This window comes from Natator depressus, chromosome 15, assembly GCF_965152275.1.
Source record: "Natator depressus isolate rNatDep1 chromosome 15, rNatDep2.hap1, whole genome shotgun sequence".
NCBI classification, from domain to species: domain Eukaryota; kingdom Metazoa; phylum Chordata; order Testudines; family Cheloniidae; genus Natator; species Natator depressus.
In genome coordinates, this window is record NC_134248.1 from 11,889,032 (window position 1) to 11,912,140 (window position 23,109).

General features: G+C 45.3%; 1 protein-coding gene across 1 annotated transcript in view; it reads left to right on the top strand.

Moving 5' to 3' along the window:
- Positions 1–368: 368 nt before the first annotated feature.
- LOC141999337 (sodium/glucose cotransporter 1-like) overlaps positions 369–23,109 on the top strand; it is a 54,856-nt gene continuing 32,115 nt past the window's right edge. The window contains exons 1-7 of the mRNA XM_074972655.1: positions 369–389; positions 2,920–2,991; positions 13,661–13,765; positions 16,180–16,239; positions 16,595–16,699; positions 22,700–22,805; positions 23,025–23,105. Coding sequence (XP_074828756.1) covers positions 384–389; positions 2,920–2,991; positions 13,661–13,765; positions 16,180–16,239; positions 16,595–16,699; positions 22,700–22,805; positions 23,025–23,105 — 535 coding nt within the window. The 5' untranslated portion in view covers positions 369–383. The remainder of the gene's footprint in view (positions 390–2,919; positions 2,992–13,660; positions 13,766–16,179; positions 16,240–16,594; positions 16,700–22,699; positions 22,806–23,024; positions 23,106–23,109) is intronic.

A 23,109-nucleotide genomic window follows, 5' to 3' on the forward strand; every position in this document is an offset into this window, starting at 1 on the left:
ACTGCTTCCCAGACACCTGCTCTTGGGCTACAACTGCACTGAGCACCTTCTGCAGTGGATGTGAACTGGGGACTTCCTTTGCCTATGAAAACTGCAACAGTTGTAATACAGGAGCAGTTTTTTGGTGGGAATCACAGCTCAAGAAAAAGCACCAGCTTCAACTTGCACCTCATAGGAAATAAGTGAATCTGAAGTTTAAATATTAAACAAAACGTCGGGGAATAACGGGTTTATCATTATCTCAAGTCTGCAAACGGTGATCTAAGGATAGGAGAAGGAAGGGATCCGAAGAAGCAAGCAGGATGGACTCCTCCACAAAAATCAATAATGCTGCAGACATCTTGGTCATAGTCCTCTATTTCTTGGTAACCCTGGCAGTGGGAATGTGGGTACGTCTGGATTTTTCTTTCTTAATGAAAATATAGTTTATTGGATTCTAGGAAAATGGCTTCATAAATTAAAATGTATAAATTGCCTGCTGCTTTATTGGGGGGGGTGGATTAAAAGGTGGCAGGATGGAGATTATGTTGGGAAGTACTGGGGAAGTAGGACATGGTATGAGGCCTGGATTGGGGGTGAAGAGGATGAGATTGTGGTGGAGGGGAGCATAGATGGGGCTCGGAGTGAAGGTGAAGGAGGGATATCTGTACTGATGGGACTACAGGAGATGGCTGATGGATGGAGATCTGGATAATGGTGAAGTGCAGTTTTTAGCAGATTAGAGGTGGGGACCTGGTGAAGTACAGAGTGGGGATGGAGGTGGGAATGGGATGGTAATGGTGGTGGATGGTTGGAGATGGGGTCCTGGAGCAGAGGCAACTGCAGTGGGAATTCATGATGGCGTAGGAATTGGAATGAAGTGTGAGAGGTGGGATAAATGGGGATTTCAGTGAGGTTGATTGTGCTAGGAAGGTGGGGATGAGTACTGGACTAAGTTGTAAATGCTGGGAATTGGAATAGAGCTAAAGGTGGAAGAGAGGTGGTAATGGAGTGGCAGATGGGCATTGCTGCAGGATGGATATGAAATGGATGAGAGCGCAGACAAGGTCTGGACACAGGAGAATGACAACTTTCCATCAACAGGATTTCACTGAAGTTAGTCCATGGCAGGCTAATGCAGGATAGAGTCACGCCCCAGGTGGCTGCAAACAAATTGTTAGTGTAGACAAGCCCTTAGAGAAAAACCAGTTCTTTCACACCTAATGGGTAAAGTAAGTCTAGATACTGAAACGTTCAAAGGAAAAAGGGAGATAGTTTTTGTTGTGATGCTGCGCTAATGGAAAACACTAGTGTGTCACTTGATTGAAGAGCTGAGATCCCTTTCAGAAACAGAGTCTGTGTAATCTATCTGAGGAGAGATCAGAGACTGTCTTGGGGAAGATGCTGCTAGTCCCTTGAGGAAAGAGCCAGCAGTTAACCAGAATGAGTCAGGGAAACCTGCCCCTCGGTGACCGACCTGTGCACTCCCCTGAAATAACCCAGGAGTCCATGCCATAGAGCAGAGCAGCAGCTGCAGACAAAATCTTCCACACTAGCAGCCTGTCAGAGTTTTGAAAAGTGATTAACTTTTGAGGCCAATGAACTAGTTAGTTTGTTCAGCACTTAGAAGATGTGAAGTACCTGCACCTGTACCTCTGGCCGAGAGTATTGGAGGCTGTCCATTTATTTTCCGTCCCACAGAAGCAAAACACAATTGAGGGCCCATACCTTTCATGAGAGCACTGCTTCTTCCTAGTGCACCCTGAGGTGCAAGCAACCTCAGCTGAGCAGGGAAGAATGGGGAGGAGGCCCCCTCATCAGCCCATTCTAGCCAGCCAAGCTGTCCATTGACTCAGAAGGGTGCAGCATGCTCTCCTCTAAGGAGTGTATGTGGCAGAAACACTTCCATTGCATCTTGGGGAGGGAACCAGGCTTGTGCCTTAAAGGTACAATCTGACCTGAAGTGTGATTATTGTAATTTATTATTGACTGTAATTCTTTGTAACATAAACTCCTGGGGCAGAAGAGGGCTGGCAGGTGGCATGTCAGGCACTGGAGCATTGAAGTTTCTACTTGTTTTGAATAGTTGCTAAGAAGCTTAATGTTAAATGTGTCTCTCCACCAATGTTGTCCTTTTCCATTAGACAAATATTGATTCAACTATTGTATGTAGTGAAACATGTCCCTGTTTGTTTATTTTCTTCTATATTAGGATCTGCAATCTGGCTCACTTTTGCTTACGCCCTCTCTGGGCCTGATCCCATTGCCTGCAAAGGATTTTGGATCAGGCCCTGTGAAATATGTGAAGGAAACTTCCTGTAAAGTCACTCCTGATAGATATATGAGAGTAAGGGAAATAATTCCTAACTGGCTACTCGGTGGAAGTGAAGAAAGGCTAACAAGTATGGGTACCTTGGCAATCCTATCAGAACAGGAAAGGTTAAATTGCCATGCAGTAGATTCCTGCAGGGAAACTCTGGAGCACGCTAGTATTGAGTAAGAAAGCTAGGTATGTCATCTCTAGTGCATGAACATAAAACTCGCTATATCAGCAGTTTTGAGGCCTGCTCACCTGCAGGAGTGCTCCCATGAGTGACAGTTTGCAGGCAAGGCCCTTGGTCAGTGATGCCTTTCTTGTGTTTTATTTTTATTGTATAGTTCGTTGTATTTAACATGTGCAGTGTTTAGATTTGGGTTTTGCAGGCTTCGTGTAATGAAAGTTGAAGCAATAAAGCTTGAAATGGTTAATTTATAGATTGATATAAGAATCATTTCTCAGTCATTGGTAGGTCATATTATTCCCTTCAAAATCTTTCTCCCCTGGCCCTTTCTGGGCATTATATTGGTTCCTCTTTCTCATTGATGCCCTGGTTATTTATGCCATCAGGCTATAGTTTGCCTGTTAAAGCTGAAAATTTTAACCAGTCATTCTTTTTCCAGGCCATGTTCTTGTCTAACCGAGGGACAGTGGGAGGATTCTTCCTGGCTGGACATAAAATGGTGTGGTGGCCGGTGAGTTTGTATTATTCGCTCTGTGTGTGTGCATAAGTGTGCTTTTAGTCCACACATAATGTTTGGCTGCACATCACTTTCACCATTTATTCAGTGTTTTGTACTTACTACCAGGGGTGGCAGGTTTGTAGAAATTTTGGTGGTGCCCAGAACCCCCCCCACCCAAATTCTGCCCCCCACCTGCCTAAGTCTCTGGGAGGGAGTTTGGGTGGGGTGAGGAGGTCTGGGGTGTAGGCCTTGGGCTGGGGCAGGGGATTGGGGTGCAGGACGGGTGAGAGGTTGGGCTGTGGGATGGAGTTTGGGTGCTGGGTGCAGGCTCTGGGGGTGCAGGGGGGTGAGAGGTTCAGGCTCTGGGACAGAGTTTGGGTGCTGGCTCGGGGGTGGGGGTGCAGGCTCTGGGAGGGAGTTTGGGGGCAGGCTCTGGGAGGGAGTTTGGGGGCAGGAGGGGATGTGTGGGAAGGGGGTGGGGGTGCAGGCTCTGGGAGGGAGTTTGGGTGCTGTGTGCAGGCTAGGGCAGGGGCTGGGGGCGCAGGAGGGGATGAGGGATGCAGGCGCTGGGACTGAGTTTGGGTGCAGGGTGGGGGTGCAGGCTCTGGAAGGGAGCTTGGGGATGGGAGGGGGTGCAGGGGTGTGTGTGCGGGTTCTGGGAAGGAGTTTGGGGCCAGAGGGGGACGGAGGGAGGGAGTGCAGGCTCTGGGAAGGGGTGGAGGGGTGCAGCGCTTACCTGGGGCTCCTAGGCAGGGAAGGCCAGGAGTCTCCATGTGCTGCTACCCCCAGGCACCGCCCCCGCAGCTTCGCATTGGCTGCAGGGATACTTGGGGCAGGGCACAACCCGCCCTGCCCAGGGGCTGCAGGGAGGGGCTGGCAGCCACATGGAGCGAGCAGGGAGGAAGTCGCTCAGCTCTGCTGCACTGCCAGTGTGAGTGGGGGCCCCGGGCTGTTTTAAATAGCCCGGGGGATGCATGGGGGGAGACCCGGGGGCGGAAGGCAGGGCCGAGGGAGAGACCCGGCCCCAAACATTGCTGGAGCCAGGCCTCGGGTCAAGAGTATTCCTGGTGCCCAGGCACCATGGGCCCATAGGACTCGCCGCCCATGCTTACTACCTTCTCTGGACCCTAATGTTTTTGGATGAGGGCCTGGCTCATGTGAGGTAATTGCTGTTAGGTACAAGGTAGAGAGAGGAATTGATTTGTAGGTGTGGTTTCTGTGGTGCTGCTGTATTGCCTTCACTCTGGCTGTGTAATCTAGTCTTTTGCTGTAACATTGCAAGGCGAGAACCCTGGAATGTTCATAATAAATTACCGATAACAAATCAGAGTTTACATTTATAATAATAGTATCAAGCACTTATACAACACATTTCAGCTGTAGATCCAAAACCACTTTACCGAGGAGGTAAGTGTCATTATCCCTGTTTTAAGATGGGGAAAGTGATTCACAGATGGGTGCAGTGACTTGCCTAAGGTCACCCAGCAGGCCGGTAGCAAGGGTTGAGACAAGAACCCAAGTCTCCTGAGTTAGTCGAATGCTCTCTCCATTAGGTCATAATCTGTCTATTGAATGAGACTTCCTGGCAAAGGAGAAATCTTTCTAGATAAATGTGGTTCTGTGACCGAATGCATCCCTGTATTCACACTCTACACACCACTGTAATAATCTTTGTACAAAATGTGCCTTGTGAGCCATCATTTGAAAACTAATAATTTGCTGGCCAATAATATCAAGATGAAATGTATGTAACAATGTTATATGTAAAGTTATGAACATAGGCTCAAATTATGGCTGAAGTGTGTTTACCAGACAAGTTTGGGGAGGGGGTAAACCTATTTCTCAAAGACAAGCCGATGCCTTTAGCCAGGTGTGATCAAAATTGATTTGCAATCAGCAGTCAAGTGGCCATCCTTTAGCAGAATTTTAACAAACAGGGAACCTCTTTCAGCATGAGACTCCGTGCCTCCATCTCCACAGCTTTATTTCAGTAAAATGCATTTGAGGGTGACTGGACTATAAAAATGAGGTGCAAAACTCCCCAGGTACTCTCACTTTCTTTTCTCCCTATCCGTCTGTCTCTCTTTCACCCAAGAATACAGAGGAACCAGCCTTTGGACTTTGTGAGAGATCCTGACTTGAAAATATGGTCAGCTATGTTGCGGGAATGTGTGGTAAGGATTTTACCTGGAACCAAGTCTAGTTTAAGTGGAGGCATTAGAAAGCATTTTATGACTTTTTAATATCTTGTACTTGTGGTCACTTAAAACCTATCTCTTTGTAGTTAAATAAACTATATTTATTCTTTAATCAATACCAATCCAGTGTTGTGTTTAAACTGAATTGTTTGATAACAGTTTACTACTTTAATTGGAGTTGTTCATTGACCCTTTATGGGGCAATGGACCTCTAATATGTGACTGTCCAGGAGAGGGCTAGGCACTGCAGAATGCATGTGATTTTGGGGAAAATTTGGGACTGGGAGTGTGTTGGGATTACCCTGCAAGTAGTAACCAAGGCTGCGGGAATCTAGAGTGTGGCTCATGTGTAGCTGGAAGGCTGCCGCTACACAAAGACACTTGGGGTGTGACGCGCATGTTGTTTGGCTGTTTGTGAGTGGGCAGGTTGGGAGCTACAGCAGCAAAGCATTGTGAGGCACCTAAGGTTGCAGAGCAGGTGGTGACACAACCTCTCGCTAGTCTGGATTGCATCCCAGATAGTGATAGATGCATTCTCTGAGTGTCACTAATATGGTACTTTAGTGATCATCTTTGCAGTTCGCCTTGGAAGGAAAACTTCAGTGATTGGTTATAAATACCTACCCCGATCCTGCAGTTGGACCCATGCGGCAGGAACTTTGCACTCGTGTGGGATTTGATGCAGAGCTTTGTCCACCCAGATACAATTGCAAGATTGGGGTCTTGGAGAACTAAATAAATATTTACTGACTGTAGGAATTTTCAGAACAGCTTTCAGAAATCCCTGCCACTTTTTCAGTGTCTCCATTCAGTGTTGCCTGAATTGGGGCAGGATTGGAATTGCCATTTTAATGTTAGAGCATTGTCTTTCCAAGCAGGAGGAGGATCTCGTGAGTAGATTAGGATTGAGAACATTCAGGTACTAATAGAAACCATTGGGAAATGGAGAATCTCAAAGTTATTTTAAGGCAAATTTGTTTTGTTTAATCAATGGAGTGACGCTGCCATGAAACTGGATAACAAACACAGAGGTCAATCAGGACCTCTGCCTGCCTGCCTGACTAAATGCACTAGGCCTGATTCTCTGCTGCTTTACACTTTGTATAGTTCTTTATACCTATGAATAGTGAGTGTAAAACACTATCACCTTGTACAGGTGCAAATGATGGCACATGGTGCAAGGCAGTGGGGAATCTGGCCCAGTGTCTACAACACAAAAACACCATGGGTCAGACCCTCAGCCCTGGGTAAGCCGCTTTGCACCGCTCTAAAGCCACAAAGGGGACTTAAAGCGTCCCTAAAGGGGCAGGCGGGAATTCCCCTGACACAGGGGAGTCCCCCAGAGACATAAAGCAATTTAGCCAGCTTTATATCGCCTAAGCCTCTTGTCCATGTAGGAGGCATATCAGAGGCCAGAGGGGATGATCTTGTATTGCCAGAATTGTCTCTAGGATCAATATTTGCTTGAAACCATCTTTGCCTCCTCCCTATGAGCTCCTTCACTTTGGAACACACACATACCTCCTTGTGACCTAACAGGAAATCTCTTCCTCTCCACCCTTGGCAGCACCTGGTAAGATGAAAGCAAAAGACATGGCGAGCACTCAAATCCCTAGTTAAAGTAAACACTTATATTAACAATACTATTCTGGAGGGCTACTCTGAATGAGAGAATGTGAGATTCTGGAAAACCCTTTCCCTGGTTTTAGTCTGGGCCAGTCTCAGGCTTCCCAGTGCAAATAGATATGGCAGGAGAGGGGATAAAATATAAAAAGGCCAAAAAGAGTAGAAATACCAGCTTGGTGCTGTGCCAACTAACGCAATATGTAAAGTGTTAGAGAAATGCCTCTTCTGATTTCACCCTGGGGCAGTGCCATGTGTGATTATAACCTGGGAATGTTCCAGGGAAACCAGGGTGAGTTTCCCAAGTCTGTAGGTGGGGATGGTGCTTTATCAATGGACTCTTCCCATCATAGTATATTTGTTCCTTTTGACTTTGGTTTATTGAGACTTGACTGCACAATTCATTGCTTTCTGCAATAGAGAATAAAAGAAAATATAACTCCAATAACCTGTTTTAGAAATTAAATTTCCATTGGATTAGTTTCATTCTTCAGTTGTCGTGCTGTTCCCTGCTATACCAAGCAGCGGTGGGCATAAGCTGGGGATTGAGAAAAGAAAAGAGGTGGTGTGTTTTCCTTGTTCTTTGTTGAATGAAACTGAATGTTCCCTTTTTTTGCTAGTTGGAGGGGTGAGTAGTTCAGCCAGATAATTGGCGGCAGTGTATTGTTTTAGGGAAGTGTTTATCTGTTCCTGGACAAACAGAAATCTTGATATCTTCATTATGTGGCCAATCTCTCAGTATTGACCGGGCCCTGAAAATAAACACACACAATAAAAAAATGTCAGAGTCGGAACCTATTTCTGTTCTCTGTTTGTATTCAAGGGAGCTCTGATTCACACAGAAACATCCCAGCCTAATCTGTGCTTTTTAAAGAAATTTTAAAGGAACAGAAAAGCTGAAGAACATAAACTATCTGGGCATGAAAAGTTTAACAATAACTTGAAGAGTTTAGTGACTACTTAGTGGGAAATATTTGGAGATGTGTATGTGAGTTTCCCTTAAAACAGAAATTAAATCCAGCTCTCCCATTTCAGGTCAGTGATATAGTAATTTATGGGCTGGACAGGCCAAGGCTTAGGGCAACAGTAAATGAGTAACACCCAGCAGTCAAAGAAGGGAAGAGAATTGGGATATGCAGATAATTTCACTTCAGTTTAATGCAGTCATGTTTCGCTGTTGCCCACTGAGTAGGTTTCTCTGATCATTGTGTGTGAAGGATTATTTTATATACTAAAAGTTTTTCCTGTTTGTTAATTTAGCAGTTCTGTAGGCAGGTTATAGGAGGTGGGTAGTGGGGATAAATATTTTGCTTTCTGTCCCTAGAAGGAGTGGACTGAGGTAGAAACATTTTTAGTGGTAGGCCAGGGTGATGAAACCACCACTCTTTAAGGTAAAAAGACCAACCAAACATTCAACCAGAGTGAATCTTTGATAGAAAAGGAAAAGTGCAGTAAATCCAAGTCCTAATGACTCTGGCAACCCCTCTAATGGGACTAGTAGTGGGATGCCTTCCCAAGACTGTAGGCACGGGGTCTGGTGCCTGCATATTTGATGATGGGGAAGCTAAAGTATCGGGCTGGCTTGCTAAGCAACTAGCAGAGGCTGGGCTGCTTTCCAAGCCAACGCTTGCATATGAAGTCCCAGCAAGATGCCTAAAACATTGTTGGATATGCAAGGTTTGAGGAGGTAAGTAATTGCATAGCACCGAGCAGGGAAGGGGGTGGGGGGATGGGGAAGAAGGGACACAGGTGATTCCACATTACAACATAGCCTGTGCTACTTGAGAAATGTATGTCCATCTCTGTTGGTTAAAGAATTGTGTGCCATTTTAAAACTACCTGATTAGATGATAATGCAAAATGTAGATCTTGCAGAGAACGTAGGGCAGCAGAATAGCAAACCTGCTTTCCTTTCTCAAGGTAGCTGAGTCTTGAGAGGTGCATGCAAAGGTTTTACAGAGGCGCTAAGCAATATGCAAGTTTGAGTGGTTAAGGGTGGGGAGAGCTGTGGATTTGCACAAATACACTTTTGTGTCCCAAAATAATTAAGTAAAAAAAAAAAAAAATCCAGTGTCATTCCACAAGGGTAAAGTCTCCACCTAAAGAGGTGGATCAATGGCATGAATAGTGCACTGTAGGGGCTGGGGATTGTTTAAGTTACTTTGCTAGGCAAAGTGTAGGATTTCCAGGTTCCTTAGGAGGCCTGTGGGGCAGCAAGCACCAGGACTTCTGGGGAGCAAAAAGCCAATGAAAATAATAAGGCGAATAGATTAATGAATAATGTGTCAAATATACAGTAACTTTCTTATAGCTTCAGCCTGACTGTGCTTTCCTGAATAGTGAGCCCCTGTCAACAATTGACCTGTCAGAGGATTTTAAAGTAACCTTCTCCTTCTCTCTCTTTCAACAGTGTCAAGGTTCCTTCCCCACTCTGAGCTCTAGGGTACAGATGTGGGGACCTGCATGAAAAACCCCCTAAGCTTATCTTTACCAGCTTAGGTTAAAACTTCCCCAAGGTACAAACTATTTTACCTTTTGCCCTTGGACTTTATTGCTGCCACCACCAAGCATCTAATAAATAAATATATAACGGGGAAAGAGCCTGCTTGGAAACGTCTCTTCCCCCGCCCCCCAAATCCTCCCAAACCCTACACCCCCTTTCCTGGGGAAGGCTTGATAAATATCCTCACCAAGTTGCATAGGTGAACACAGACCCAAACCCTTGGATCTTAAGAACAATGAAAAAGCAATCAGGTTCTTAAAAGAAGAATTTTAATTGAAGAAAATGTAAAAGAATCACCTCTGTAAAATCAGGATGGTAAATACCTTACAGGGTAATCAGATTCAAAACATAGAGAATCCCTCTAGGCAAAACCTTAAGTTACAAAAAGACACAAAAACAGGAATATACATTCCATCCAGCACAACTTATTTTGTCAGCCATTTAAACAAAACAGAATCTAACGCATATCTAACTAGATTGCTTATTCGCCCTTTACCGGAGTTCTAACCTGCATTCCTGCTCTGGTCTGGGCAAAAACATCACACAGACAGAGAGAACCCTTTGTTTCTACTCGCCCCTCCAGCTTTGAAAGTATCTTGTCTCCTCATTGGTCATTTTGGTCAGGTGCCAGCGAGGTTATCTTTAGCTTCTTAACCCTTTACAGGTGAAAGGGTTTTTTCCTCTGGCCAGGAGGGATTTAAAAGTGGTTAGCCTTCCCTTTATATTTATGACAAACAGTCTTTCTTCCCTTTTCGTCATCTTTCATCTCCTCTCTTCCACTATATCTTTCATTCATTCACTGAACAGTTGACCTCTTCCCTTTCAAACCCTCATGCCCCCTTCTAGTTCCACTGTATCCTTTCCAAAACGCAGTCAGTGCTAACTGGTGGAAGGAGCTACTTTTCCCTTGAAAATCCCTCATCAGAGAAGCAGGCTCAGCAAGTGTACCCTCACGGCCCCACATACTATTCACGCTCTGTGTCTGTCAGGTCTGTCCAGAGGAGAAGAAAACCCACCCCCTCCAACTTGTCATAATTCTAACAGCATGATCATAAGGGGAGATCATTAATGGCCAGCTCCCTGAAAATCATAATGCTGACCCTGTCATGAAGGGACAACCTTCCGGTATCATGGAGTTGCTTGGAAAATAGGCCAGAATCCTTTAGTTTCTGCAGCGATATATTACAGCACCCACATACTCTCATTGATGAGATTCAGTGTCCAACTCTGTCTGGGACAATCCAAAGTTTAAGGCCCAGTTTCTCTATCTTACGTCTATGATGTATCTAGAAGAAGGGTAAGGAATGGTGTCCCTAGCCTCTGTTTGTCAGTGGGTGGAGATGGATGGCAGGAGAGACATCACTTGATCATTACCTGTTAGATGCCCCAGAAGGAGTGAACCTGGCATTGGCCACTGTCGGTAGACAGGATCCTGGGCTGGATAGACTTTTGGTCTGACCCAGTATGGCTGCTCTTATGTTCTAAGGCTGGGATTTGTCAAAGCAGCCTAAGGGCATTAAGATCCCATCCTGAAAAGTTAAGCAGAATGCCCTGGACATCTGCATTATGTAGATACTCTGGTTTAATTAAAACATAGTAACTGCCATACATGTTGCCAGCCATCAGCTAACCTCTTCCACATAACTTTTTCTTGCTGCAAATTAATAAAGTATTGGCGCAAAACATGCAAATTTCTTTTCACAGTTCTGAATTAAAAAATCTGTCCCTATGTATATACGTGCAATTACGGAAAAAGATTTTGTTTTTAGACTGTATTTGTAACTAGTGTATGCTGATCTTATGATCCTCTTGTACAGAGTCTTTCCCCTGTCAGAAAGACAAACAGAAGCAGAAAGTAATAGACCCATATGTTGGCATTGTTTTGTCCTGAAATTGGGAATAATGACTGTTGTGTTAATTGAAATGTTTTGCTAACTGCATTGTTTTTTGTTTGGTTTTTGTATTTTTCTTTTAAAAATGTACACAGACAATACAATGTGGCCATGGGTAAAGCTGGGAATGTTACTCTGTGGTGTTGTATTAATTTAGATCAGAGATCTCAAACTCGAATCACCACGAGGGCAACATGAGGACTGCTACATTGGCCAGAGGGCCACATCACTGACACCCCCTTGGCCCCGCCCCCACTCCATCCCTTCCCCAAAGTCCCCACCCCAATTCCGCCCCCTTCCCCAAATCCCCACCCCTGACCCGCCTCCTCCCCTGAGCACAAGGCTCCCCGCTCCTTCCCCCTCCATTCTGGAAAGTGCTGCCAAACAGCTGTTTGGCAGCGGGAAGCACCTGGAGGTAGGCAGAGGAGCGGGGACGCGGCGCGCTGGGAGGGAGGGCTTGACGGGCTGCAGGAAATAACCCCGCAGTCCTCATGTGGGCCATGTGTTTGAGACCCCTGATATAGATGGCATATATGGGCCCAAAGAGTCAATGTGACCCTGAAACTGTCCATCTTTATATAGTTTACACAAGGTTTGGTATACAGAGACCTCAGGCTGCCTAGTACCCTAGCAAACACACCTTTAAACCTATTTTTAACCTATTATTAAAGATATAGAAAAAGAAGGAAAAACCTTTAAAGCATTTGAAATATTAAGTAAGGCTCTCATTTTAAAAATATCCCTTGTTCACTTTCCCTTCAGGTGGAGAGAGCTTTTAGAAAGAAACACCCTTTGTCTGACAGTCTCTTAGATGGCATTAAAGATGGTAATAACCCTCTTTTGGGGTGGGGAAAGAGGGGAAGTTAGCTGAGATGGGCTGGAGTTGTTATTTAAAGTCCAGTCCCATTTCCTAGAAGACAAAACCAGACAAGCACCACCCAAAAATGGGAGAGGAAAGATTAGCAAAGATAGAAAATACAGTTTCACTTGCAACCTTGCTGCTGGGAAAAAAAGCCTAGCATGTCAGCCCTTTTGAGACCTGGCAAACTTGTCTTAGCATCAGGCTGTTTAGGGCATTGGTTTTAGCTGCCTCTTCTTGGTCAAAGGCTCATGGTGGTGTGCAGCAACAGTGACAGTGGTGAGCAGAGGCATCTCTCCCCCATCCCACGAGCCTGGGGGCAGGAGGTGAACCCACCTGAATACAGCCCTGGACGCTGGGATTTCACTGCCCTCAGATGACAAATGTGAGTGGGGTGCAGCGGAGGGAAAAGGGGAGTGGTTTGTTTGTTGGACTTTCACACCACAAGGTGGGAAACTGAGGCAAAAGTCTACTGCTCAAGATAATGTGGGGCCAGTGCTTACTTTTTGTTAGCATACTTTTGAGTAATTGTTGCTGTGTTTTCCCAGATTAATGATGTATTTCATTTCCTCTTAATAAAGTTTTCTTTTGTTATACTCAGACTCAGCGTTTGCAAGTGGGGAAGTGTTACCTCCTAGAAGCTCCCAGGGATCGGTAGTAAATTGTTTTCCAAGATTTCTGGATGGGGGCCCAAGCCAGTTTTGTAATGTTAAGAGGGACCTCTAGATATTTAACCTGTCCCTTGTTGCTGCTGCCACCACCCGGCAGAAGGGTTACATAGGTATGATCTCCCTTTTGTGAATCTCTGTCTTACTTTTAATCCAGCACTAACTTCTTTCTTTCCTTCCATCCGTATATATCAGCAGTTCCTGTTTCTCCCCATTACTCAGTCCAGGGGATCAATACAGGATGTTACAGGTTTTAGAGATACCAACATTCCTTGCATGCACATGTGTGTCACTCACATGTACTGCACCCTTGGGCCAGTAGCTGTACCTACCATAGCACCTCCCAGAGTCCCATTCAGTTAACCTATTTTCCCCTTGATGGTCAAGTGCAAAAAGAGTGTGTCTCCCACTGGAGATACAAGCCAGCTGTAAGGCTTGTGGATCTTTCGCCCAATGAGATATCTTATTTTCCTGACAGGGGCATGAATCAGCCTCTTGTCCCTGAAGCAGATTAGATGTGTGACATCAGCCTTTTGTGCTAGCTGCCTGGACCTCTAACCAAGATCACTGGCTGCTCATTCTGCAATACATCACCCACATGTTAGTTGGAAATGCTCTCCAAAGAGCTGAAATTCTATATGGGCATAGGCCACGCGCTCAGCTCAAGTGGAGGAGGGAGTATTAGCATTCACCAGTGTCACCTCTGGCTGAGTTAATATGTGATATCCTGCTCAGTCCTCCTTGCCTGTAGGGATGATGGCTGCAATGTTGGGTTTTAAGAAGAGAAATCAGGCATTCAGGTCCCATAGTGATGGCAGACAGGAAATCTCAAAACACCAAATATGTACTTTTTAAAAAATCACAAATACAGCTCTTGTTTTAGCCAGGGCCTGAGCCCAGGATCTATGACCCACATCTGTTGTTCTCTCTCTTTCCAGATTGGTGCTTCTCTGTTTGCCAGTAACATTGGTAGTGGGCACTTTGTGGGCTTGGCAGGCACAGGAGCGGCTGCAGGAATCGCCATTGCAGGATTTGAATGGAACGTAAGTGGTACACATTTAAATAAAAATTGTAACCTCGGGGGTATCCAAAGAGATCAGGCGAGCCCACATTGTCTAAAAATCCAACTCACTTCAGTGTCGTCAGAGCCCTTGCCCAGCAGCATCTGCCTCCCCAAGGGCTGGCAACTGGCAGAACCACCCACCACAAGAACACTTTGTGTCGATTCCCATTCCTCAGCCTCTCTCACCACTCCCACCTGCAGCGCAGTCAATGGGAGAAGAAAAGGCCATTGCTATATTAGGAAACCAGTCTTCCACAGAGGTGTTTCTCTCTCTCTCTCTCTCTCTCTAAATATATTGGTGATTTCCTCCACTCTATCCTTGTCCTTTGATTGCTTTTCAAATACTTATAAACAACATCTCCAGATATCGGGGGAAAGGACAGCTTTTCTGATCTCATCTGTATCATTTTTGCTGAGAATTTGCTTTGTAGAAGTGGGATTAGGGGGAGAGGTGTATTTTGCTTTCCTCCAGGAACTGAGGAATTTAGGGTTGCCTTCACCCCCTACTTGTCCTCTCATTCCCCTCTCACTAAAGGACAGCAGTGAAGGAGTGCAGAGGCTACCTCCTAATGCACCACCAGTGTGGGTCTGTGCTCAGTCTGCTGGGGCCAGACCCCTGTCCTATAACCAAACACCTCAATGGATTAAAAGTACTATGACTACTGCTTGGAGTGTGGCAGAAGAACCGTAAAGGTTTGGGAAAGGATCTGGGGGAGAGAGCTGGGACGAAAGGTAACGTGCTCTCTCTCCTCAGTCAGTTTTACCTGTAGTCCTCCATGGATTCAGCAACAAAGCTCATGTATGTGTGGCTGGGAGGAGATGCAGGAGTTGGGGAACAGCCCCTTTATGATGTATTTCCCCTTTCAGGTTAGCTGGTCTGAAGGTGCAGTTTGCATCACATGTTACCACTGCCCTGAACAGCACTAGCTTCTCTACCATCAGTACTCATTGGAGGGAAATTGGGGACACAGTCACTAGGAGGTCAGTTCCTGGCAGCAAGGAGTCTGGAGCAGACAGCTGTTTACCTGGTGCTCCAGGAAGATCTGGACATGAGAGAACATGAATGAGCCAAGAGCCTTGAGATCTAGCTCTTTCCCTTGGATCCTCAGCCTCTGGAATAATAGTGGCCATGCCCCTGGCTGTTGCACTTCACAAAGGAGTTTATGCAACACAACAAAAGACCTTGGAGATTTGGGGTTTCCCTGTAATTGGTTTGAATCATCAAAGGAAGCATATGGGCCTTAGGTTTTTTTAAAATAGAAGTGTGCTGGGTATAAAATGAGCCCCATATAGATTGCAACTTCTTCATGTAAGGGGAAGGGAGTAGATGCTCGCTTAGAGAGATACACATTGGAATCAGTTAGTTTAAACTGTCACTTTTTATTATGTTCTGATGACGTAGAGGACAGTGATGTGCATGTGTGTACATGTACACAGAAGCTAGTTAGCTCATTACAATACGAACAACACAATGGAACTGATAAACATGCTAATATACATGGGAAAATGCTGCTTTGGGATCCATACTGATTGTGTTAGCAAGAGAGAGAACTGGACCTGATTCCGCTCTCACTTATACTGCCTCTGTGTCAGTGTAATTCCATTGATTTCAGTGGAGTTACTCTTGATGTACATGGGTGGAAGTGAGAGCAGCATGGTGCCCAATATGGCTGGCATGTCCTATGCTTGATCTATGAGCAGAACTTCAGAGAGGCAATAAAGAACTAGCGTGTGGATGAGAGATCTAGAGTGCAGTTCTGAGAGCAGAATTTAGCTCTATATTGGTTTTAATGTGCACAAGTCTGCACAAAACAAATCGCTAACATTTAAGTAAGAAATATTGATCTACAATAAAATATCTGATGCTCAGAATATACAGTATGTAGTATCGCAGAGCTACCATACTTTACAGTATATAGTCCCACATATGAGACTATTATATGTCTTATAATGTATAAGGACACCTCTTAACTACTCCCACTGCAGAAGGCAGGTCAGTGGGAGAGTGCAACAGAAGGACATTTTAAGACCAGTGTTAGACACACTACAAATGAATTTCCCCATGGACAGACATGGGGAAATGCTGAAGCAACGTTCTCTTTGATACTTCAGTAAGTCTGCTGCAGTGGGGGACTCTTCCTTGGGTGCTTCTATTGTACACCTGGGGTGAAATCCTAGTTCCATTCAAGTCAAAGACAAAACTCCCATTGACTTCAATAAGGCTGGGACTTCACCCCTGGAGTTCCAACTGTAAAATGCCAGACAAGTAGAAAGAATGAGGCCAGGGGCGCCTGCACTGGTCACCGTTTTACTCTCTGCAGCTGGATACATGGCCTTGGAAAGTGCTGGTGAAAGGACAAGAGGCTAATTCAGCTGTTCTTTCCTTGGTTACAGGCCCTGATAATTGTATTTGTTCTTGGCTGGTTGTTTGTACCCATCTACATCAGGGCTGGGGTAAGTACAAACACTAGGTTATGCCTTTTATTGTTTCCAGCTTTCATCTTTCTGTTTCAGCCTGCTGTGTTTGTGGGTCTAGCACTATCACAAAACCATTCTCAGTGGGAGGAAAGACCTGATTGTGACAGGGACTCGACATAAGTTGTTTCTGTATGTATTTAAACAAGGATGTCTCTGTGTCTTTGAGATCCTGACATGAGGAGCATCTGACAGACTGTCTTTCTGTGCTTCTTGGAGGCCATCTGCATTTCTAGTGCACTTACCAGTGTGGTATCTGGATGGAAGAGCCTCTGCCCCCTATGGTAATTGTCTTTTGTTCATAGTGTGAATTCTTCTCCCTCTCCCTCTGCAGGTGGTGACGATGCCAGAGTATCTCAAGAAGCGGTTTGGTGGCCGACGGATTCAGATATATCTGTCAGTCCTTTCTCTGCTCCTCTATATTTTCACCAAGATCTCGGTGAGTTAAGCTTTTCCAGTTCCTCTATTCTAAGTGAAGTTCCTATCTGTATTATTATTTTATGCTCACATAAAATCTCTCTACATGTATGGTTCACTTCTCTCATTTGTTGCGTGGACTCTATTTTGGTAGGTAAAAATCTGTTTCCATGTTGTCACTCTTCCATCTAGCAGTGCTGACCATCCAAATCAGCTCTACAGCTCTAGGTGTGCCTGTGCCTGTTGGATTATACCAGGGGACTCTTTCTCTAGATGGTGGTTATGATTTAACTTTCTTTTTCCAGGATTTTGTTTCCACATGTGCTCCCCTCTGGAACAGGTCAGGCTGGCTGGAGCCTTGTACTATATACTGTATGCGCCATCTCAGGCATCAGTGAGAGAAACTGAAGAGAAGATCTCAAACTATCAGAATTTTAGTACCTGGTTCTCTGCCTTTGTCCCCCAAGGGCAACTATTGCTGCTTCTTACCCAGGAACATTCACCCCACCCCATTTTCAGCATTTTGTTTTAGAGCCTTCTTTCTAAGGTCTCCCATTCTTACTCCTGGGCCAAATTCTCCTGCTGCAGAGTATGAGTAACTCACTTTGGCTCTAGTGGGAGAAAAGGGGCCTTGGGCTTTCAAGGAATGGGTTTTTTGTCCCCACTTTTCCACATATCCTTCCATCTGTATCCTCAGCTGAACATGCAACCTGTTAGTACTAATGAAGCAAAAGCAAGAAAAGAGAGGAAGGCAGGTGGGGAGAAGAGAGATGGGGTTAGAAAATAAAGGAGTGGGGAAGTGCAAGGAGCGGAAGGGAGGGAAGAGGAAAGAGCCTGTCTGTGGATCAGTTTGAGCTATGGAGTGTGGCTGATGAGGGGATTGCAGGAGCAAAGGGAGCTGTGATTTTCCTCCCCTTTTGAACCCATTAAATCTCCATCCAAGTCCACAGGTCAGGCAGACCTGGCTCTGTTATTTTCCTGCAGTTGCCATGGAAGGTTATTCTTTGCCCTCTGCATAGGAGCTGAGTGTGATAATAGTCCAATGTAACCTAAAAGAGCTGGCCTTTTGCTCCCATTCTCACACTCTTACAATGACTGATTCTTACCAAGGTTAAATTAAATAGGCTAGGTCTATGGCGAATCCCCAAGTTGGCTTTTTGGTTTCCGTTTTCATTTCTGTAGCATTTATTTCCGTGAGGAGCTGTCAGCGCAACTGTTGTTTCTTATATGCAGCTGTAATTGGAAATGTTGCATCCATTTAATTGGGCATGGTATTGTTAGCACATAGGTCTAGGGCTCCAAGAATTCCTTATGTATGAAACTGTTAGCTTTATTTTGCAAAGCTTTATGGGACTTACATTAAAAGAAGACAATAAAGAATTGCAAGTAGGTAGATTTTTATATTGCTTATAGATAAGGCTAAGGTTCTGTCACAGATATTTTTAGTAAAAGTCAGGGACAGGTCACCGGCAATAAACAAAAATTCACAGCAGCCCGTGACCTGTCCCTGACTTTCACTAAAAACATCCCTGACAAAAAGGGGTCAGCGGGTTCAACACCCACCGCTGCTGGGGCTCCCGGGTCCCCCACCGCTGCAGTGGGCAGGAGCTCCAGGGTCCCCCTGCCCGTGGGGCTGGGCTGCTGCAGGGTCCCCTCGCCCCTGGTCTGCCAGCTACCCAGACGGCAGGCAGCGGGGACTCCCTGCAGCTGTCCAGCCATGGCGGGTGGCGGGGGGACCCTGCAGCTGCCCAGTTACGGCGGGCGGCGGGGGGACTCTCTGCAGCTGACCAGCCAGGGCATGTGGGCATCTGCAGGGTCCACCAGCCCCCTGCCGTGGCTGGACAGCTGCAGGGTCCCTCCACCAGGGTAGGGGTTGGGAGCTGGGGGGGGGGAGGGGCTGGCTGGGAACTCCAGCCCTGGGGCAGAAAGTGCACGTAGGTCAATGGAAGTCATGGAAATCAATGGAAGTTCTCTGACCTCCGTGACATAATCATAGCCTTACTTATAGAGTGAAAATATGGTTGAGTGTGACCTAGTTTCATAATCTATTTTAAGGTTGTTTTTATGCCTGTGATTCTCTAATGAAGTTGTTACTGAAATGAAAAGAAAGGGCTTATACAATGGAAATGTATGAGGAGACGATTCACCTTGCAGGAGCATAATCACAATGTGATATTAACATATGTTTGGACAATGTATAAGACATTCCAAAACACCAAAGGACAAAATGAAATGATTGGTTAAAAACATGTTGTTAAGCAGGTTAAAACTGAAATGTAGGGTATAATGGAATATGACATTTGTCTTTGATTGGGTAGGCTGGGGTTACTGCGGCAGGCAGAGGACCTTAAAAGTGCCTACAGAGTGGTTGAAGAACAGCTCACCACAGCAAATCAAGGCACTCTGGTTGGTCCTAATAAGTGTAGACTGGAACAAGAGGGTCCACAAGAATAGCTTTGGGTATTTAAGAGGGCAAATGGCAGCAGCTGGTTTTGGGGGTTACCCCTCTGCATCTCCTTATCTGAGCCTGCCTGAAGAGGATGACTGGGAAGGTTATTACCTGGAATCTGATGGCTCATGGTTACACAACTTTTGGGAAAGTCCTAAGTGAGCGTTGTTTGTGGCAGCTGGTAGAGGTAAGAAAAAGTAGGGAGAGAAAACAGGTTCTCTGGGAGGAAGGTTAATATCAGAGCTGCTACCTGATACCACCAGAAGACCTGGAGGAGCAGGGTCTTGTCAGGGAAAAAGCTGAGATGAGGAGGAAAGTTCAGATGGGGAGGGAAATACACCTAATGTCCCTTGACCAATATAGAAGCATTAATCTTTGTAGATGAGCATATTGGAATATGAACACAGGTGATTTCATCATTCTGCTTGCTAAGAGGGTTAAAATAGCAGGCAGGGTTGTATCATCTTAATCAGGGATATTTTAATTAATGTGTTACAAATGACTGTTGATAAAGATGCTTAGAATGCTCTCCCCAAAGACTATAGATTAGGGAGAATGTTGTTTAACAACACTGTGAATATTCTCCATCCAGGACTAACTGGAATAACACCCGTAGCTGATATTAGTCAGTCTCTGGGAGAGCATCCCATGAACTACCATGAGTGGTTATCCTCTGTATGGGAATGAAATAGGGTGGTTCATAATTGGCAGATCGACACCCCCTATGCAAAGCTTTTAATTAGTAATTCTGTTTTGGGAATTAAGAATATGGGGGAGTTGGTAGCTTCCAAGGGGGGCTGGCTTTTGATGAAGTTCTCAGTTTAATGATCAAAGCACATCAGGGCATTGTGGCTGCCAAGGCTGAAGCTGAAATAAAGTGTAAGGTCACAATGACGCCCAGTGCAGTTCATATTTGTATCTCCACAGTATCTTGTATCGTGGGTGCCTGTTTTACATGCTGGTTCTTCATTTACACCACTTGTACATGTGATTGTTGGGGTTTTGCTCAATGTGCAACATTCTATGTTCCATGGTTTCTCTACTGCAGAGGTTCCCTTCCTTTTGGGGGCAGAGTTCCTCCCCTGTGTGGTGCACCAGTGATGGGCTCCCCTTTTTCCATGTTCCCTTGCAGAATTGCTACCGTCTCTCCTTTTTCTTTCCCATTTTCTGCCTCTTTTCTCTTTTGTTTCTGTTCTGTGTATTTTTGTTCCCCCCCCCCCCCCCCCGGCCATCTTGTTTTGTGGCTCTGTTCTACTGCTCCCTAGGAAACTCCGTGCTGTCAGGGTTGACTCCATGGGGCTCCCATAACCAAGATGAGTTCTGCAGAAGCAGAGTAGAGAAGCTTAAGTCAGTCGGCTGCTGCATGAGCCTACAGCTCTGTGCGAGCTGTTGCCATGGTAGCTTTCAGGGAGCTGAAAACCATTAGTGCTTCTTCCATTGCTGTCACCAGTGGAGCTGTACCCACGGTAGAAATGGTGGGCAATTTTAAGAAAATCATCTAGTGTAGGCAAGGCACTGGTGACCAATAACTGATTACATTAAGACTAGGTGTCTGGGGAAACAAGTACCTGGATGCTCCCCCGTAATCTGAAGGAATTTAAAACCCGAGTCTGTGAATGTATTGCAACTGTTTCTTGGAATTCTTTAGCTGTAATGGAAGTTGTAAAAGGACACTCATGTCATTAATATTTTGCCTAGTGGTTCTTGAATGGTGTGTGCCTAGCTCTAGAGTGATTTTTTTTGCATGGAGAAGGTTTAGTACATTCAGAGATATAACGTTTTAATGGTATCCATAACAAGGAAACATTAGCAGTAAATAATGTAACTGGGAGGTAGAAGAGGTGAACTCGGAAGGTGATTCAGTAAATCCAAGGAGTTTACATATTGCTCAGGATGTTAAATAATTAACTATGTTTTAAACCTCAAAATTTGGGGCATAAGATGATCAGCTGTGAGGGTCAGGAATGAATCATCTCCCATAGAGAGCAGCACGGGCTCACAGTTAGCCTGTGGGATTACGCTTTCTGAATTCCTGCATCTTAACCCAGCCCCAGCCTCCATGGCCACAGATGGTGAAAGCAGGGATGGAATTCGTTGGTGGGACCAGGCATACGTTTCACACCCTGTGTGGTGCACAGTTCAGCTTCACAATGCCTCTGCATGTGGCTGGTGGTGGGAGCAGGGCTGGAGGATATGCAGCTGCACAGGTCTCCTCTTTGCCCTGAAGGCAGAAGGGGTGAAGGGGCGGGGTGTTGAGGTGGTGACAGTCTCAAGGTGGAGTTTCCTCAGTGGCCTGGGGGAGAGGTTTTCTTCCTCCAGCATCTGCCCAGCTACTCAGGCTGAGTGCTGTGGAATGGATTTGCCCCGGAATATTTTTGTTTTAGTTTCCCTGTTTGGAAAATGCGGAGGAGGATACTCAGTTTCCTGGCTGACTGGGGAGTCATGAGGATATGTTACTTACTGATTGTAAAGGGCTTGAAAGGTAAAATGTGCTAAGTAGTGTTATGTACAGCATGGCACAATTAGCCAAATGCATGACTTTTATATTACCCCTCTCCTTGTGGCAGAATACCTGACTAGATGCGCTCCCTATGTTCCTTGAATAAATGTTTGCCCTAAAGCCTAGTAGAGCTGAGGACTAAACATCCCTCTTAAGCCTTGTCTGCCCTGGGATTTTAGGGTGAGGTTTTCAAAAGCTCCTAAGTGATTTAGGAGCACAAATTCAGTGAGATGACTTTTAATGGCATATATGCTCCTAAGGCATGTAGGCACTGTGGAAAATCCCCACCCCCAGACACTCCCCCCTTTGCATTGGTGCAGCATGCTGCACTGTTGCAAACCCCTAATAGAGATAGAAATTACACTGAGGCATGAATTGGTTACCCTGATTTCAAATTATCTCTACTTTAGGGGGTTTCCTTGGTGCAAATGTGTTGGTAACTAAAATCCCAGGCCGTATTCACGAAGTTGCAAAATCCATGTCATTACAAGAGCTAATTGTTTCTCCAGCTGGCCTGTTGAATGCTAATTACTTTGACAGATATTCATGGAATTTGTGTAAAATAAGGTGTCATCTTTGATTCCTGTTTGTCCTCAACTAGGCAGACCAGTCATACCAAGCATCTGTGTTGCACTGGAAAGGTGAGCCTGGAAGAATGGCATTGAGCAAAGACCTAAATAAAAACAAAAGAGTTTTTAAAGAAAACTCTTCCTGGATATAATGCAAAGGTTATCAAAAGACTTGGATGGTCTGGGATTTAAGAACTTTGTTGAACTGTTTCCCTATACATAAATTCACAGGCCTGGAGAGGTGGGTAGCCAGATTTGGCTAGGATGGATCACTGACAGATTTCTGGAAACCATTGTAAAAACTGCAGAAACAAAGACGTGAACTTCAAAAATCCACTGGCAGTTAAAATAAAGCAGATCTGGGTGATCAAGGAGACAGGACCAGTCTTTATTTTGCATGTGCTTTTATTTTGTGCAGTGCTTGGGGGAGTGGGGGGAAAGAGATGCTATCAGTAGAGATGATATCTTAAGCATTCCCTAAACTGTCATCTTTCCTTTTATTAGGCAGATATGTTCTCTGGAGCTATATTTATCCAAATGGCCATGGGGCTAAACCTTTATTTGGCCATAATCATACTGCTGGGTGTTACTGGTCTTTACACTATCACAGGTGAGTTTGTGGAACAGATTGATAAATTAAAAACAAGTTAAAAGGGGATCCAGAAAGATGAAAATGGAAGTGGGGAGTAAGAGGGTAAAAATGAGAGCACGAAAGGGGAGAGGGGGGTGTGTGTGAGAGAGAGAGAGAGAAGAAAACAAAGAGAGGTGATTCCCACTAAGGCATTAGCACAGGGGCTCTCATATTTTTCTGGCCTTTCTTTGCCTTTAGGTGGCCTTGCTGCCGTGATTTACACAGACACCTTACAGACCATCATCATGCTGGTGGGATCCTTTATTCTCACAGGATTTGGTAA